The sequence below is a fragment of the Passer domesticus genome, chromosome Z (assembly GCF_036417665.1).
Source record: "Passer domesticus isolate bPasDom1 chromosome Z, bPasDom1.hap1, whole genome shotgun sequence".
Lineage (NCBI taxonomy): Eukaryota > Metazoa > Chordata > Aves > Passeriformes > Passeridae > Passer > Passer domesticus.
The window spans coordinates 22,384,810-22,403,003 of NC_087512.1; the positions used below are offsets into that span (position 1 = coordinate 22,384,810).

Sequence of the window (18,194 nt, forward strand, 5' to 3'; positions counted from 1 at the left end):
TATTGGTAGTAGTCAATAAATTCTCTAGCTTTTTGGTAGTGAGGACCTCTACTGTCCTTTTATGGCATTTTAACTTGATTCCCAAGGCTACTGTGAACCCTTAATGCCAGAAGTATTTTGTTGCTTCTTTCGAGATACACCTCAGCTTTGAAATTTCTAGCTGAAGCCTTGTGATGGCCTAGACACAAAGATGAAATCATACTTGAACAAATGGTTCAATAAATAAACTGCATTCCTATACCAGAAATTACATCCTGCACTATACAAAGCATTGAGGGATACCTTTTTTCCCACCCCTGTAACCTGGTGGATTGCATCTTAAAGTTGCAGCATACAGACTGTGAGAACAGTGTAGAAAAATTTATTTTAATTAATGTTTTATTTATGAAGCTAAAGGAAGTCAAAGCATTTTTAATCTTGTATGGCAAATTTATTTATGTATTGACAGCTGTACAGGAAAAAAAATCCCACCTTCCCAAAAACCCTGCAACACCACTCTTCACCCCTAAATCAGTTCTTTTGGGGTAAAACTTTAGGGAACAATCATTTTCTTGTCACTCTGGCCTGCCAGCCTTAGCATGCATCTAGGGCAATGTGGAAGGCTGCCAAGGAAATCTTTTTGACTCTTTGAAGAAGGGGAAGGCATTTATATGCAGTGTCTGATGGTGTATCTAAATGTAGAGAAGAGTTAGCTTTACAGGTTACTCGAATCAAGTGGTTTGAAAGGCTGAAACATAGGATGAGGTGACTGCCAGGAAAATCAGGCTTTCCTGGAAGCTTGGGAAATGCACTTGAAATTGCTTGTGTCTGTGGGTTAGTCTAGTGGGAAACAGTGAGATGATCTACTTTTCCCTACATGCAGGTGGTGAAAGAAAAAGATTGAATTTTTAAGTTCCCTATTATTCAGGCCTTTGGAGAATTAAACAGCAAGATGAGAAAATTACTAGCAAGACCAAAAGTAATATGGGCCTTTGGAAATAACAGTACCATCAGTAGTCTCTTAGATATTTCTTTCACAGTAATGTTACAATAAATTTACTCATGTCAGTTTGTTAATCTGTATTACAAGGAATCTTCATGGAAAAATATACAACCTAAATCTAAGAAAATGCTCCCCTCCCCTCACCCCCCTGCCTCCAGGCATATCTGCCTATAAAGTTATTCCAGTAATTTTAAAGAATTTTTTAACAGATGCAAATTTAGATCAAATATGTTTTCCTCAGTGTTCTAAAGTAATCTGTTGATTTGTCAAACTGTCTTGGATATGCTGTCTGCCAGAAGTTGTGGAATTGGAGAATGGGAATTCAAGAAACTATCCAGTTTTGTCTTGCCCATCTGGTACATTTAAGAATTTGGCTTTTCCAAGGGATTGAGAATTGTTCATAGTAATAGAAGGAGACAGATCCAAGTTTCATTTTCTGCAAGAAGAAGTAAGACAGGAAGATCCTGAATACAAAATAACTTGCTATGGATTTGCTGTTTCTCTGCTTATACTGACCGAGAGGTGGACAGGACCAGGGTTTTTAAAATAATCCATGATAGTGAAATAAAAGATAATTTATTTCCTGGAGAGTTCTGAGTCTGTAGCTCTGTGATTGTGTATCACTGTATAGATCCTATAAATGTGCACTAAATGTAGGCAGCCCTTCTATTTAAAGTCTTTTTTCAACTGTTTGCAGTACTTTTTTCCTTAAATACATTGTCATATTGAAGGTACTGAAAAGAATCTGTTCATAGTAAAATTATTTCTGTGTGTAAGAGAGGATGCGAAGGGAATGAAATTTCAATGCAGATAAGGTTTTGAATGTGAAATTTAAGTGTATGTATCTGAAATTCTGAAATAAGTTTATTAAAAATGTCTTTGTGGACTCAAAAGAAATGTTTGTTACACAAGAAAAGGTATTGTAAAAGTAATTATAGGGTTTGTAGATATGGACTTGCATGTAAAGACAGCATAGAATAGGATCGTAGAATAGAGTGATTTGTGTTGGAATCAGAGATCATCTAATTTCAACTCCCTTGACAGAAGCAGGGACATTTTTCACTAGACCAGTTTGCTCAGAGTTCCATCCAACCCAACCTTAAACACTTCCAGGGGAGGAAGCATCCACAGCTTCTCTGGGCAGCCAGTTTCCTCCACCCTCACAGTAAAGATTTCCTTCTGTCATCAAATCCAAATATAGTCCCATCCACCCCATGTTCTGTCACTACTTCTCTTGTAAAAGGTCCCATTCCGCCTTTCTTGTACAGCCCTTCAGGTACTGGAATGCTGTAATTTGGTCATCCTGAAGATGACCATACAAATTTAGTAGAATTTTCTTCTCCTAGATCTTAACTACCTGTCCTAGATGCTTCTCCTTTTAATTCCAGAACATCATATCTATTTTTAGGGGCAGGTTGGTACCGCAGGGAACATTTCTTTCTCCTGCTCTGGGCTGAGACAAGAGTCTGTTCTTCCTTGTCTTGTGAATTAGCTGATCCTACCTGCTTGGGTTGGATGTTAACTTACCTTCAGCTCCCAAGGATTTAAGGGAGCGTCATCACCCTGCTAGCATTAATGGCCTGCTCAGATTCCCAGATGGTACCCTTCCTAGTTAGCGCTTTATGCAATGAAGCTTGTCTGTCTGGGCACACTTGCACCCATGGCACTCAGCTCTGCCTTTTGAGTTCTGGCAGATTCTGGTGTTCCCTGCAGCTGAGGGTTTGGATGGCTCTCTGAGACTTCAGCAGGTCTGTTCAGGTGTAGGCATCTACCTGAGGAAGCTGTGGCCTCTCCGTTTGGGTTTCGTGCTCAGCACAGCAGTTGCAATGGGTAGACACCAATTTTGTTGCTAAAAAGGTTTGCTGCGTGTTGACGACTTCATGGGATGAAGTGGCTCCTGCTCTGTGCCCTTCCTTGTGGGCTGCCATGGAGACCCCTGTTCCACTTCCTTCTAAAGCTACGTGTCCTGTTGCTGACACTCCTAGTCACTCCCACTCACTGGATCCATTTAAGTCTCTCACGCTTGCTTGCCCCTATCTACTCCTTTCTCCAATGCAGAATTACTCTCTCTCATTTGCAAGAACTGCTGGGACTTCCTTGCAGTTACTCAGTTTTCCCTGACTCCAGAAACCTCCTGCCAAGCTCAACCTAGTGCTTAGTCCACCTGGAACTTACTGTAGCAGCTGGTGGTGTCACCACTGTAACTATGTACCTCACCATTTCAGCAAAGGAGAAATATGTATCTTTATTTTTGTAACAGGGTGTGCTTTTGAGTGACAGTTGTCATGTACTAGCAAAAAGTGACTGGATGTGCAGAACTGATTTTGCAGTCCAGGGTAGTAGGGGACAGGGCAGGGAAAAGCAAAGCAGCTTCCAATGGTTACATGTTGTGCTTCTCTGGATACTTGACAGCATTCCATCCATGAATTAGACATGATTGAAAGCCATGTAACCTTGGAAATTATCCAAAACAGCACTATAGCCACAACTATTGTCAACAACTCTGCTAGTGTTCCACATTTTGTCATTTTACCCTGCCCTGGCATGTTTAGGTAAATTAGTGTGTCGGGCATGTCTTTAAGAAGCCTGGCTGAATTGCATAGAATTACTGGCTATCCTCTTTTTCCACAGAGCAGGTATTGAAAAACCTGTCTTGCTACTCATATTCCTTCTCATTTATATTATATAAGAGACATGGCTGGAACAGGCCTAGAGAGACCTTACTCTAAAAATTGAAGATCTTACAAATGGTTTGAGGAGGAATGCTTGGAAGACTTAAATGTTTGCTGTACTGTCTTAGCTGTGCTAGGACGTGTGTATAAAAGCAATAAAAAAACCCAAACCCACAAACCCCAAAACTGTAATGGGAAAGGTGTTACTGCTGCCCTACAGATGAGCCTTGCATCTCACGTAAACCTAAGATGCTGGTGGGTCTGAAAGGAAAGAATATGGAAAGGGGAATGAATGTTTAGAAAATAAGGGTAGGTGGGTCAGTACTGTGCATTGAATTGTTGGGGTTCTAATACATTGCTTACTTCGAATAATAAGAAGTGCTCATTTTCATTCAGAAGGTATGCAGTATTAAAGTAAAATACATAAATATGTAAACACATAATTATGTAGGAATATAGGCTGTGACTTGTACTTTTAAGTTTTCAGTTTAAAATTTCAGGTTTTGCAAGCAGATCTTTCATATTGTTTGGGACATTTGTGGCATACATTTAAAAAAATATTTTACCATGTTAAATTCATATGGGCTTGAAAGACAGTTGTACCAGAGGCCTGAGGGGAAGAACAAACAACAGCTTCTCTTTTTGTGGTGGAGCTGCTTGCCCAGAAGTTAGACCAGGATAAACAGACTAGGTGAGGGAAGAAAGTAGGTAATTTATATTCATGCAAACTGAACCTATATGTTTGTGTGTGTTCTCTATACTTGCAAGGGTGCAGAGAGGAGTAAGTGCACAGCAGGCTGTGTAGTTTAATGTATTTTGCTCCAAGAGAGCTTTTTAGTGTGCCTGTTTTTTGGAGAGAGATTTTTCCCCTCACATTTTCTATAAACTGAGAGTTCTAACTGCAGACTCATTTGGGAATATCACCTGTATGGCTTCTAGAGGTCTCACGTGTTAGTAATTTTTTTACTCTGTGTATTTTAAGTATTGATCCAATTTTTTTTTGTTGGTCCTGTTTAAGCTTAGGTAAAATTTTTCTATGTAGGAGGAAGGAAGAGTAGTACTCTAGGAAAAGTACTACAAATCAGTAGATACTGGCACTTATGTGTAGCAGTGGTGGTTTTGATAATTGATGTCTGGAAATGCTAGCTTTAGCATTTGTTTCTGAATCAAGGTATGACCACAGTATGAGCTGCAGAGCAAGCCCCCATCTCCATTAGGGCTGAAGCAGGAGTGTACAGGGATATCAGCACTGAGATCCATTGCAGTAAAGGATGCTGCTAACAGTGGATCTGACTTGCACAATTTTCCAGAGATACGGAATTGCCAGTATTTGAGTGAAAAAAATCTTACCTGATGGAGAGGAAAAAATTGTCTGTTTTTTCTCCTGCTCTGCAAGTTACACTGATCCTAGTGGTAGGAGAGGATTGTGCTGTGTAGGGGAGGAGATGAGTTTAATTGTAGATGGTGAGGGGGACACCTGTTATACTTAGTCCTTAATCCAGAAGGAAGGACATTTGAGCGCACTTGCTGTGACAGGCTATAAAAAAAAAATTTAAAAAAAAATCATTGTTCTCCAAGGAGTTAAAAATCAGGTGAAATTTCTGTATTTCAGTCATGTTATGTAATCAAGAACTGAGGCTGATTGCCTCCAGATTTGCTTTTTGTTGACCCAAAATCCCTGTATGACCTTTTTGGTATGTCCTTTGGGCATGTGCCACAGCTGGTCTTGGATCGTAATTGAATACCACAAGGTTAGATGGTGAGGTTTTGCCAAGTAGAATTCTGACTGATGAATGCTTTTTGCTTTTGGCTTAATCCAGACAAGAATTTTAAATTCCTCTTCCTTATCTCACTGCCAAATGTTCTTAAACATTTTTTCAGAGGATTTTTTTTTGTTGTTGTTTTGTTTGTTGTATTTGTTTGTTTGGTCTTTTTGTTTGTTGTTTTGGGGACTTGTTTTTGTGTTTTGTTTTGGGATTTATGGGGGGAGGTTGTGTGGTTTTTTGGGGGTGGGTGGGTTTTTTTGTTTGGTTTTGTTTTCCTTGTTGGTTGGTTTTTTTGTTTTGGATTGGGAGCGTGGGGTGTTATTGTTGAGGGGGCTTGATGTTGTTTTTGATAAAAACTGGCCGATGAGTTTAAAAGTACTTGAAATCTGGGAAAACAGGCAGGAAAGAACAGCCAAGTAAATGCTAAAAGCTATTACATAAATCTAACTGCTGTGGTAAACTACACTACAAAAAAGAACTTTGCTCCCAATTCGGTTTGGAGGTGGTGGTTAAAGGTAATCAGCAAATTGTGTTTTCTCCTACTGTGCTCCACAAATGTTCGTGTCCACAGGGACATTAGTTTGTAATTTTTTTGAAAACAGTGAGCGTGATCTATAAATAAATCGAGCACTGAAATGTGTTGGGCACAGTGATTGTTACAATGTAGAGTATAAAATTAATGATATGTTGAAGAACCTGCCCATATAATGCTTTTCAATGAAAGTGGAATAAGGCTACAACAGACCAGGTGAACTGTGGCACTGTCTTCTGTAATCCTAGGGTATCAGTGTACAGAGAATGCAGTAAAAAACCCAAAAGAAAAACAGGGTTTAGAAGCAATGTGGATCTCAATTTGCAGTAGTCATCTAATGAGAGGCTTATGGAAGCATTGAGTTGGCTATCAAATGGATTAATTAGCACTGTGTTAAAAATGAGTGAAGGTATTTGTGGCCGCAGAATCCCTTGAGATTTGCTGAGCTTCCTTAATGGATAAGAAGATTCAGAATATTGAGGATAGATGTAAAGCAGAAAAAGAAGCAACAATTTCCCTTACAAAGCGCTCTTTACAACCCCATTTTCCTCATATCTTTTTCTCATGTCTCTCTGTCTTCTTATTTATTCTTCTTTCTACTTGCTTTTTGAATTTTTCTTGGTGGGAGAAATGAAACAATACTAATCCAAAAGTAACTGCGTGTTTCTAGCATGCAGGAGGAGTATACCTGAGGAAAAGGGAGTGGTCAGAACATTGTTATTTAGCCAGTCACTAAATGCAACTTCCTATCACGTGGTAGAGAGTAGCAGTCTCCTGATTTTTTTTCCTGGTTTCTGTATATGTACTACAAATATTAGGTATATTTCATGCTGTCATTCTCAATATGGTGCTCTTTTGAATGATGGCCATTTATCTATACTCTGAAGTACTGAGTGAGGTTGATTAAGATGGTAGGTGCCATAATGATTCTGGCTTGAAGAAGAAGCAAAATCAAGTTCCCAGGCTCCCTCATTGTTAGGTTTCTCATATCAGTTGGATTTCTGTTATTAATTTGTTGCTAAAACTGTTGCTGTTTCTTGCCCAAGGCATAGTCAAATAGGGGACTATTGTAGTGTCCTCTGATTATGTATAAAAGCATGCTGATTTAGCATGTCTATCTGGGTAGCTAATATTTTATTTGGCTGTTGTTTTGAGAGTAAATTTTCATTCTCCCCTCTCATAGATGTGCTATGTCTTTTGGTTTTTAGGTGGCTACCGCAAATTTAAGCTTTCTATGCTTCCATGAGTTCATGACACAGACAGTGGAAACTAATGTTAATGTTACAAACACAAGGATTAATGTGTTGGACGAGAGCAATCTCTCTTCCAAGGACCAAGCCAAAGCCAGTAGTGAGACCATCTCTCAGAAAAACTAAGCTTAGAGAATCTCTCAGCATGATTCAAACACCAAAACAAGGGCATAGAATGAGTCTGAGTCACAGCTTGGCCTCCAAGGAAGAGCTTAGCAGAGGTTTACTCTGATTAGTGTAAATGCTGATTTTAAGAAGGTAAATTTCTATCCTCAACAATAAAGAGGTCTTGATTTATTTTTGACACTAGAAGGTCATTTCATACAAATCATCTGTAACTTCATTTTTACAGGCTCAGGGTATTGTGTCATGTTAGATGGTTTCCATGTATGAATATTCCTTTTGCTGAATAAGGTTTATTGCTACAACTGGAATTAATAAAATGTATATTTATGTTTCTTGGAAGTGTATTTGTCTTTGTATTAAGAGTATATGACAGCAATAGATAAGGTATGGTTCTAGTCTGTACCTAATCTTTCTTGGACTTGAAAATAACATTACTGTTTTACAGAAATGAAACTTTATAACATTATAAATATTACCTTTTGAATTTTGATTTTGTATTGAGTAATGGAAATGAATTAAATTAGTATCCCATTGCCATCTTCTGCTTTGACCCCATTCACAGACCTAGTAAACTTCACATAGCTGAACTCACACACATGAACATGAACTCACACACATGTGTGTGTGTATATGTGTGTGTGTGTATATATAAAGCTGTTTTTTTTATTTACACCTCTGCGTATGCATAAACATGCATGTTACTCAGGAAGCATCAGAAATGTTGGCCTATTTTACCACTGATGGTTCCATTCTTCCTGGTCCCTTCTGCTTCGAGTTTAGCAAGTTATTTCGCAAAAACATCCATGAATCTAATGTTTTTTTCCTTGCCTTTCACCTTTGAGTAACAGAGTACAATAAGTCCAAAGTAATAGTTTCAATGGTAGTATGACAAACAAATTACTGTCAAGAGAGACCTAAAAGTCTATTTTTAAAGAAATGGTGTCACTACTTCAGTTGAATTTATGGAGAAGTCAGCACAGTAGCTTTGCCACTCATTATCACCAGTTGGTTAAAGTTTGTATTTTGTCACTGATTTTCTTGTCTACTGCCATCTCTTAAGTCCTGATATACCAGGTCAGTCTTGTTACTGCACAAACATAGAATCTAACTTTAAGCTAACATCAAATACTCTGCAATTTCTTGTGTCAGTAAAAATACTACTTAGCGGCTGATGCTTCAGCACATGTTCTCAGAACAGACACATGAAGTTCCACCTGCCAGCCTGAATGAGAAGTGATGCTGCCCTTGTCTTTTTCTTTGCAGCTGGATTGTTAATGTTTTTACAAGCAGCACAAAATTTCCTGCTCTCGTAATCTACAAAGAAGCGTTCACGTAGTTCCTTCTTAGTGGTCTTGTTCCCTGGGTTGAGTTGCACTTTCCACATACCTGATAAAGCACTCACAAATATAGTTACATGTGTTAACTCAAAGACAAAGAGCTAATGTTTGGTATCTGGGGGGAAAAAATAGTAATTTTAAACTAGCTTTATTTATTAACATAGGGGCTTTTTTGCTGCAAACAACAGTGTATTCTTAATCCAAGTAGAAAAATACCAGTATGAATGGTATTGTATCAGTTATTGTATTTACAGTAAATATATTTAAAATAAAGACACCTGTCCCAGGGTATAAGAACATGTTGCAAAAGCATGTGATAGCAGTGGGTTTATTTAAAAATTTTTTTAATGGTATATATAGTAAAGATGGAGGTAAAGGTTTGGCATGGTAGAATGATTCAGTACTGATTTACTTCTGATGTGATGGATACATGTAATATTCAAGGCCTGCTTTATCAGTTTCTGACAAATAGAGATTTGGCAGATATGTGGAATGCAGTTCCACTCTTTCACAGATTATTTTCACAGATAATCTTGGTAAAAAAGGAGGTTGTTTATTGTTTTAATTTTCAAACATAAGTGTGCCTGGAGTATGTTTTGTCCTCCTCTCAAATGATCTAGAAAGTAACAGCAAGAATACATCATATTTTGGGATGGATATCTGTTCAGAACCATGAAGCTGTAAAAATACTTAAAGATTTAAAGCCTTACCATTTCACCTGGATGTTATACAAGTCATGGATTTGATAAACAGATCCCATTGGAAACTTCATGCTACCAAGTGATTGCCTTTTTAAAAATAAATTATATTGGGACAGAAGTTCTTATCTTAAGTGCATTCCAAAGCACAAGTACTTCAATATTTGGCGATAAGCAATTTAGTGTACTGTGTGTTTGTAGATTGTAAGCTTCCTGCTAACCTGAAACATGAAAAGCTTTAGGAGTAGTATAGTAAAAAAATTATATGGCATAGGAGTATTTCTTTAATGAAAACTGTATGTAAATTGAGACATCAGAAAAACAGTTCACTAGTTGCTAAATCAATCAAAGTTTTTATGGCTAATGGTTTCATGTGCATAATTTCTATGGATGTGGTGGAATCTAATAATTAAAGGCTGTTTTTCTACCCCTTTCTGCATCTTGCAGGCATACAGGAGTTTCCAGAAAATATAAAAAACTGTAAAGTCTTGACGGTTGTTGAGGCAAGCGTAAATCCAATTTCAAAGTAAGTCTGTAGATTTTTTGATGTTGTATATTCTGTGCAAATACTACCAGGTCTTGAATTTGCCCCAGGACATGTGCCAGCCCTTGGAGGTGAGAGCAGAGTTCCCTGAGAAATACCTTCATTAACCTTGTTGCACTGTGATCCAGTATAGCTAACTCATTAAAGTACTTTGCCAAAGTTAATAGGCTATGTGAACTATCCTTCATTATACCATGTAGCTTTGTCAGCTTGTTAAAATCCATCACTGCTCTGTGACTGTAGAGAAATGTGCAAAGAATTTTCTTAATAACGAAAATGAATTCTGGTTTAACATGCATTTCTGGTATAGTGACAAAATTAATTTGCCAGAAATCTCCATTGCCAGAGATACAACATATCTCTTCTGGGGAAAAAAGGAGCTGTGTATTTTTTAATTTATCCTGTTGTTTCTAATTAATGTCTTCTTCTCATTATATGTCAGGAGATCACAAGTTCATGGCAAGACATCTATTTGTAGTTTTTATTGCCTGTAGACATTGTTCTCAATACTTAAAATAATTTTGAAACTCATCTTATAAAGAACAACTGTCTGGTGTGACTTTAAATAAATTCACCCCCTTAATTTTAATTTTATCAATATGTAGGACTTCAGTACTATACTCTTACTTGAGCAAATATGACTTAATGCCCTGAATATAGTTGAAACTAAAGTACTATGTTATTTTACTTCTATATAGGCTGCCAGATGGATTTTCTCAACTGTTAAACCTAACACAGCTGTACCTGAATGATGCTTTTCTTGAGTTTTTGCCAGCCAATTTTGGAAGGTAAGTTGAACATGAAACTTTATATCTACATTAGTTTTGAGTTTCTGCAGAGCAATTTCTTCTGGCTCTGAAGCTAAGTGGGTACTGAATAAAGGGAAGAAGTGTGCATTATGAATTTGCAATAGTTACAGGGAAAAAGCCTTGAAAATCTGTATCAGCAGCTTTTAATTTTGACTTCTGAAGGACAGACAGAATGCTTATGAAGGACGTAAAACTCATTTACATTCTTGTTTCCTTTCCAACACTAGTATGGTAAGTAAGGAAGTATTTTTGAAATCTGTGTTTCTTGTCATGTAGTAATTGGAGTGAATCAAATAATGACAAGTGTAATTCCACTTGTCCTGCCTGTCCTAGATGCACAAATTACTTCATGCACAACTATAAGTCTCAAGTTCTTTATTGTCAGGAATATTTCTGAAATTTGTTGCATTCTGACTATGCAAATTGTTACATGTCATAGTTTTAGTACAAGATAAATACTAATCTGCTACCTATGTAAAATAGATTAAAATTTGTGAGCAAAAGTGAAAGGATAATACTAATAAAAGGAAAACTCCTAGATGAACATAGGTTAAGCTGTCATTGTCACACTGGTTTTAGCCATTTCTGCAGTTTTTTGCTCTCCATTCTTACTTTATACTCTTTTCTTCTAGATTGTTGCTTTCCAATCCATTCCATGTCCAGCAAGCATCTCTTTCAGAAAATACAGCAGTCATGTTGTTGAGTGAAAAAATGGCCTTAGGCCATATAGTTATATTTGGGTCAGCACAGTTTGCAAAAGATTAGCACAGCCCCCAGATGGTGCTGCAGCAGTTGGGCAGATCAGGAGATGAGCAATGAAACATAAGCACAGGTGCTCTCCACTGATGATCATTAATTTATTAGTCATCTGTGATCAGAGCTGTTGACTTGCTCTTCTCTGTTACCAGTTAATGAATGACTAAGAGCACCAGATCTCCTACACATTCAGCTATCAAAGCAGCTGCTTATGATGCTGATGCATTATTGTCATGCTTTTTTTCTGGTGCACAAAATTTGTGTTTCAGAAGCCCTCATTAAGGGCTTCTGAAGAATATCTGGAATATGCATAATCTTGTTGGAATTCTAATGATTGTTTGTTCTATGATTTTTCTAATCAAAATTCTAATGATTTTTCTGTTCTGTTTTTTAATCTGTCTAACTAAATGGCAAGATTTTCATAGTTAAAACAGGCACTACAGATTAACTTAAAAACTTGAGGTTGACACAGCTGATTGTTTAAGTAGTTAATCTTACACATAATACACATTAAAAATTCTCATAATTTTTTTTCTTTGTCACTGTCAGCTTCTGTAATGCTTATTGGTTAGTGAAATGGTAAAGTCATTAATTACTAATATCATAAGAATAAATCAGTTACTGAAGACAACTTCAAAGCCAGTTCTCCATTGTAGTGTTTCTCTTGATAGTTATGAAGAATTCTGCCTTGTTTGTTAAAATCTAGTGATTTGCAGCATCCTGTTGTATACCTAGGAGAATTAATTTGAAGTACTTCATGTATGTAAGTTTATTTGCTAAAATAGTGTTGCATAGCAAGCATAGTGTTCTGTAGGAAGACAATGTTTAGATCAAATAAATTGGAAAACAATGAAACATTAAAATACCATTTCAAAGTAAGGTTCAGACCCCTTTGGCATTGGATACTTCTTCTCTGTAAGTGGCGAGACTGCTCTGCCATCCCACAATTTTCCGTCTAGGTATAAATATTTTCTACTGCAAAGTCTTTTAACTTCTGCTTCGGAATATGGAAATACTTCAGTTGTAAACAAAAAAACCCCTCTCCTAGAAGCTGTTGAAACATTTAATCTCATAAATGACTAGCCTTCAGTTTCTTCCAGTTTGGTGCATTTTTTTGTATATAGCCATATAGCTATTACTTTTCATTGTTTAGGAATTTGTGAAGTAACTGAGTTCTGTTGCCTGCTGTTACTGGCAACTATTGTCACTAATAATGTCTCCTAAAAGCTAAGCCAATACCTGTTGCAGCTAACAAGGTTTTTATGCTCTGTGTGTCAGGTTAGAAACCTGGTTTCTTACATCTCTTTCTCTGAGTGTTCATTGTTTCTACAGTTTAATTGCTGCCATTTCTCAGGAGTGTTGTCCCCCATTCTCTCACCTGCTGTATTTGTAGTGTTCTCACATCCCTCAATTTATTAGACTAAATAAAGTTCTGCTTTCTTCTGGTGTGGTAGGTTTTCCTTTGTGTCAGAGTATATTAATATGTCTTGGAACAGGTTTCAGTTTTAATTAATCTTCTTTATCCTCTTCTTAATCACAGAGGATGATGACATCTATAGCTATATTTAGAATTGGAATTGAGATCTCTTCATGGCTTGTACAGTGTCATGATTATCTTCTTGTTTCTTTTAGAAATGTCTGTGGTTTGCTCCAGTGTTCCAATTATCCTTTGTGCAGCTGCCTAGTGTAATTTCCTACATGATTAGCTGATGTGTTGGACAGTTCAGTTAGAAATGGCTGATGCCTACAAGGAAATCCTAAGTACTTGGCTTGGTGCTATGGTATCTTGTAATTTTTTCTAATTTTTTTTTGTCCTTAAGGCTGTACAGGTTTTTTCCCCCTACGGTGTCTTACTAAATCACTGTATTGTCTGTGACATAAGTCAAGTTAAACATTTTTCTGCTCTTACAAGATTGCTATTAAAAAATATTGAACAGGATAGTCCTAGAAAAGGTCATTGAGCACCTCTATCACTACTAACCTAACACTCAGCCTGATGGTTAGGAAAGAAATTTTTTATAATGGAAAGCACTTTTAGTATATCCAAGCAGTGTTTCTTTGGATTTATCTCCATGCTTTATTCTCATCTTCAGAATTTTTGCTAAAGATTTTCATAATTGTGAGGTCAAGATTTTGCCATCTTTTTTCCCCTTTTTCTGTGAGTATTGTATATTGGTTGTCTTTCAATGATGTTATTCTTATCCAGTCTGTTAGGTTCACTAAAAGTCACCAGAGTTTTGATATGATATACCCATTCCTTTGGAATTCTCAGGTGACAAAGTGGGGTATTTTTCTCCATTCCCAGGTTGAAATTTGAATGTGTTGATATTGGCACAGATTGTGGCATTATCCTTCATGCCAATGCACAAATATCTGAGAATTATTATCCTTGCCTAAGAAAATCATATTATTGTATCTGAATGATGTATATTTACATTTAAATACACAAATATATAAGCAGAAAATGCTTGAAACTCACTTCTTGCTCATTTTGAGACAGTGTTTTAAAAGGGAAACATTTTTTACTAATGGGTGTTTAAGATAAACAAGGATTTATCTTCAGTGTAATTCTAAAAATCTGGCAATATTGTCTGTAATGGGATATTTCTTCCAGAGCCTCTGTACTGGATGTTGCAATTAATTTGCTTTATTTCTGCCTTCTCAACAATTTGCCAGTAGTATCTGTAATAGTCGATGGTTTTAGTAGTATCTGCTTTGGGATATGTTTTACATAAGAGTACAGTGATAATCAAATTTAGTTACATATATATATGTATTTAGTTACGTATATACATATGTATATATGTGTTTCGCAGAAACTTTTGTAAATTTTGCCTTCAACATGCATACTTTTTATTCCACTTGCCTTTGCATTTTAGTAACAATTTAAAATAAAAATATTCTGCTTTAGGAAAACTGCAGACAAGGTGTAAAGTAAGGAACATCTCTCAATGCAATATTTTTCTATTTCCAAGGAATTACTGCTTGTCACACAGCAAGATTTGAGTGTACCTGCTGTATATTTCTTTTACATTTTTTACAGGTGGTATAGTTTATGAAATCAGCTTTAAGAAGGATATTGATCTTCTCCTGAAAAATTGTTCATATAGAGGTTTTGTTTTATTGAAAAGTTGTGTTGCATTTAAAATGCAGGCTAAAAGAACAATTAAAACAATTTTTAAGCTATTACAGAATGTATACTTCCAGTTAAGTAATACCTGTTATAGCTTTGTGCATTGGTGATGTGCACATAGTTCTGCGTTGATGGGTTTTTCAAGTTCAGAAATATTTCTGTACAAGTAGGACAGATCTTTGCCACAGAATGACTCAGATAATATACATTCTGCCACTATGAATTCTATTTTTCCTTTAGTATGGGTGAATTAGTTCTCAATTTTTTTTCCAAGTTAAATGCCACTTCTTTGGGTCCCTTATTGCAATTCAGATGCTCAGCTTGGATGGATGCTGGATGCTTAGCACCAGCAACTGAAAAACCAGTTAGACCTAGTATTTGATGTGCATTATTATTTTAATCTTCAATTAGCTCTTCAAGTCATAATGGAAGAAGTGACAACTGCTTCAATCCAGTATTTCTCATCATTACTGGAAGAAAATTACATGTTTAGACATAGCCTGTATCTCCCAGCTAGGAAAGGCTGAGAATGTTTTCCTGGTAGTTTCTGTGAAGCTCTGTGCATAAGAAATTCAATATTTATATCTTCAGTCTCTAGGGGCTAGCTGAGGAAGGATTAGAACAGGAACAAGGTGACAAAGCTATAAACATTTCTGTCACCAAAGGCAATCTTTAAGTTCACAGAATTAGCTTATTACAAGCATCGCACAGTCAGTTCTGGCTAAAGTCAGCGAAGTGTGGGTGTGCATATTTATAGTTTAGCATATGAAGGGATATTTGCTGCCATTGCATTCAATGGAAATCTGACTGCATACATGAGTTGTGAAGGAAAAACTACAAACAGTGTAGTTATCTTCCCTGTTATCAAAGCAAAACGCCAGCTGAAGCTTAATGCAGTGCTTGGTTTAGAAATCAAAGCCCAAAATGTTCATTCATATCTGAGGCTTCTTGAAGTTCTGCTTTGCACAAGATTTGTATCTTAGGGTGCTGGTAGGGTAGGATCCTAGGAGGTCTTTCCCACTTACGTTCTAGGTGAACAGCACTGCTATTACTATGAATGGAGTTTTTATTCGGGTATTCTTGCACCACTGTTAGCATGTTGGGGTTTCGCGGGTTTTTTTAGAAGTTGGAGGGAGGAGGTTCCCCTCCAGCAGTTGTTACCAGATGGTGAGTGCTCCTTGCAGTGCTGGGCTGCACTGACCTCTGCTCTTTCAAGGTGACTCTTACACTCTTAGGTTCCTTGTGGGCATGGCAGATTGCTGCTTCAAAGTCATCCAAAAATTAGTGAATATCTAGAGGAAAAATAAATACTGTTTTCTGCTTTCTATTTCTACACAAAATATAGTTCTTACCACTTTATTAAAATTAAGATTTTTGTTGCTGTCCTTACAATGCACTAAGTTAAGCACCTTCAGGAAAGACTAGTCTACTCACCAAGCTCCTTTCTGACTCAGGGACCTTAATGCCCTGTTGTGTGTTGTGTGAGGGCTGTCAGTGGGTCACATGTAGAACTCTTGTCATTACAATTTTATCTTCCTATCTGTATTTAAACTAAATCAGTTTCTTTCTTCTTTTTTTTTTTTTTAACAAATAGAGCTTTGTCACTTCTGTCTCAATACAAAAAATTTCACTGGGAATGGTACATTGCATGTATGTCAAGACTGCTTGGAACTTGACTTGGCTAAGCAGTTGAGTTGGGATTTAGGGTTATTTGTCTTGCGACCAAAGATTTACTGGAAAAAAGGTCAAACCACTTTGACCTTTTTGACAGAAATGTCAAAATGGATTCAGAAGCTGACTAGAAAGAGAATATGGAAGGAAATCAAAGATTAATTTAAAGCTATCAGGTGGAAGATTACAGGTATTCCTCAGATAAGACTTTCTATTAAACTGTTTGATACATTGCCAGTAGTAAAAATCGAACATCTTTAGTTGTGCAAATTTCTGTTACTTCCTGTGTACTTTTCATTATGACAATAGCATGTACCCATAATTAATCCAATGAAGTGTTTCAAAATTTTTGGGATTAAGGAGCAAATTTTGTCCAAACAGCTGCACAAAAGCAGGCAAAGTCTTTTTTGTTTGTTGCTTTATCAAAATCAAACTCCAGCCAATAAATAACATGCAAATTTTGCACAAAATTTCACCTCAATGTTACAGGAAAAACTTTCCAAACTTACAGATATTTTTCTTTTAATTGTATAATAAAAGTAAGTTCAGAGATTGCTTTTGTCATTAAATACAGAATATTGTAGTAATTTCTTATGCCTTTCTGTTACAGATTAACTAAACTCCAGATATTGGAACTTAGAGAAAACCAGTTAAAAATATTGCCAAAGTAAGTATTGTATAGTTCTAGAAATTCCTATAGCATTTGTTTTAACATTAATCCATTGTACCACTCTCCTAAAATCTAACATTTTTCTAGTCCCTGCCTTGCAATTCTCACTTCATCAAAGAAGCCTAGGCTGATGGTGATGCAGTTCCTGCTGTTTCTATGAACAAGAGCAATGCTCAGTATTTTCTGACTGGGACTCTGGAGCTCCAAGCAGGTTAACAAAAATACAAGAGGTCAATGAAGAAAGAAACAGATCCCAAAGATGGCATGTGAATAGCCACCCACAGAGTCATGAATATATTGTGGTGTACTGTAAAAGTGATCATTCTCTGGCAACAGAAATTGGTAGAGCTGCTGGATGTAAGAAGTTTTGGTGGAGAACAGGAGGCTCTAACAATTGAATATTCACTCTGTTCAATTCATGCTAGGAAGCACTTGAATGCTGTAGGCTGAAGTAGAAACTTCCAGCTCTTCAAATACCACAGCCAGTTTTTTTAGTGACTGTAGCTAATTATATATATGTAAGACATGATCAAGGGTTATGTTCTATTGGGATTCCCTTTATAAGTGCCTAGATACAGTACTGTGGAGTCTGCGGTATAAACAAGCCAGAACTCCTATCTAGAATGACATGTACAGCATCAGAAAGTGTGAATTTACATATTCAAAGTGTGAAGCATTCTGTGGTATAAATACTCTCAATTCTATTCAGCTCTCTCTGTTATCATTAGTTTTTAGCAGAAAAATTACAGGACATGTAATTTAGAGCGGTAGCTCTCTAAATTGAGTTACTCCCAACTGAGGAACAGTAGCTATAATTAAGGTTATAGCTAATAGAGATTTTGTTTATAAGATCACTCTGACCTTAATTGCCATAATTAACACTAACAATATGAATTACATTAAATATTTCTAAAAATGTAATTTACTCTTTTAGTGATGAGACAGTAATACATGTTTAATGGGTCTAAGTCAAATGTACCCTCTGTTGAAGGATGCTGGGAAACTTTTTGTTGACTTCAGTGTTTTCAGAGTTCTGTTCTTGATTGAAAACTAAACAGTAACTGTCATGAAGAGCTCCTCGGTTCCATAATAATCTGTGGTACATGCTGAGCTGCCAGCTTTATTATTCTCTTCTGGTTCTCTTATAGAAAATGCAAGACGGGTTTAAAAACTGTAGGAAATTCAAAGCAGTTAATAAAATGCAGCAGTAGGTCCTAGTATTTTTGCTATAGAATACTAATATATTTC

At 36.5% G+C, this 18,194-nt stretch overlaps 1 protein-coding gene across 12 annotated transcripts in view; it reads left to right on the forward strand.

Moving 5' to 3' along the window:
* The window catches only part of ERBIN (erbb2 interacting protein), a 116,833-nt gene that overhangs the window by 60,339 nt on the left and 38,300 nt on the right, over positions 1-18,194 (forward strand). For all 12 annotated transcript variants that reach the window (XM_064405649.1, XM_064405650.1, XM_064405647.1 and 9 more), the window contains 3 exons: positions 9,811-9,889; positions 10,606-10,695; positions 16,887-16,943. In XM_064405649.1, coding sequence (XP_064261719.1) covers positions 9,811-9,889; positions 10,606-10,695; positions 16,887-16,943 — 226 coding nt within the window. The remainder of the gene's footprint in view (positions 1-9,810; positions 9,890-10,605; positions 10,696-16,886; positions 16,944-18,194) is intronic.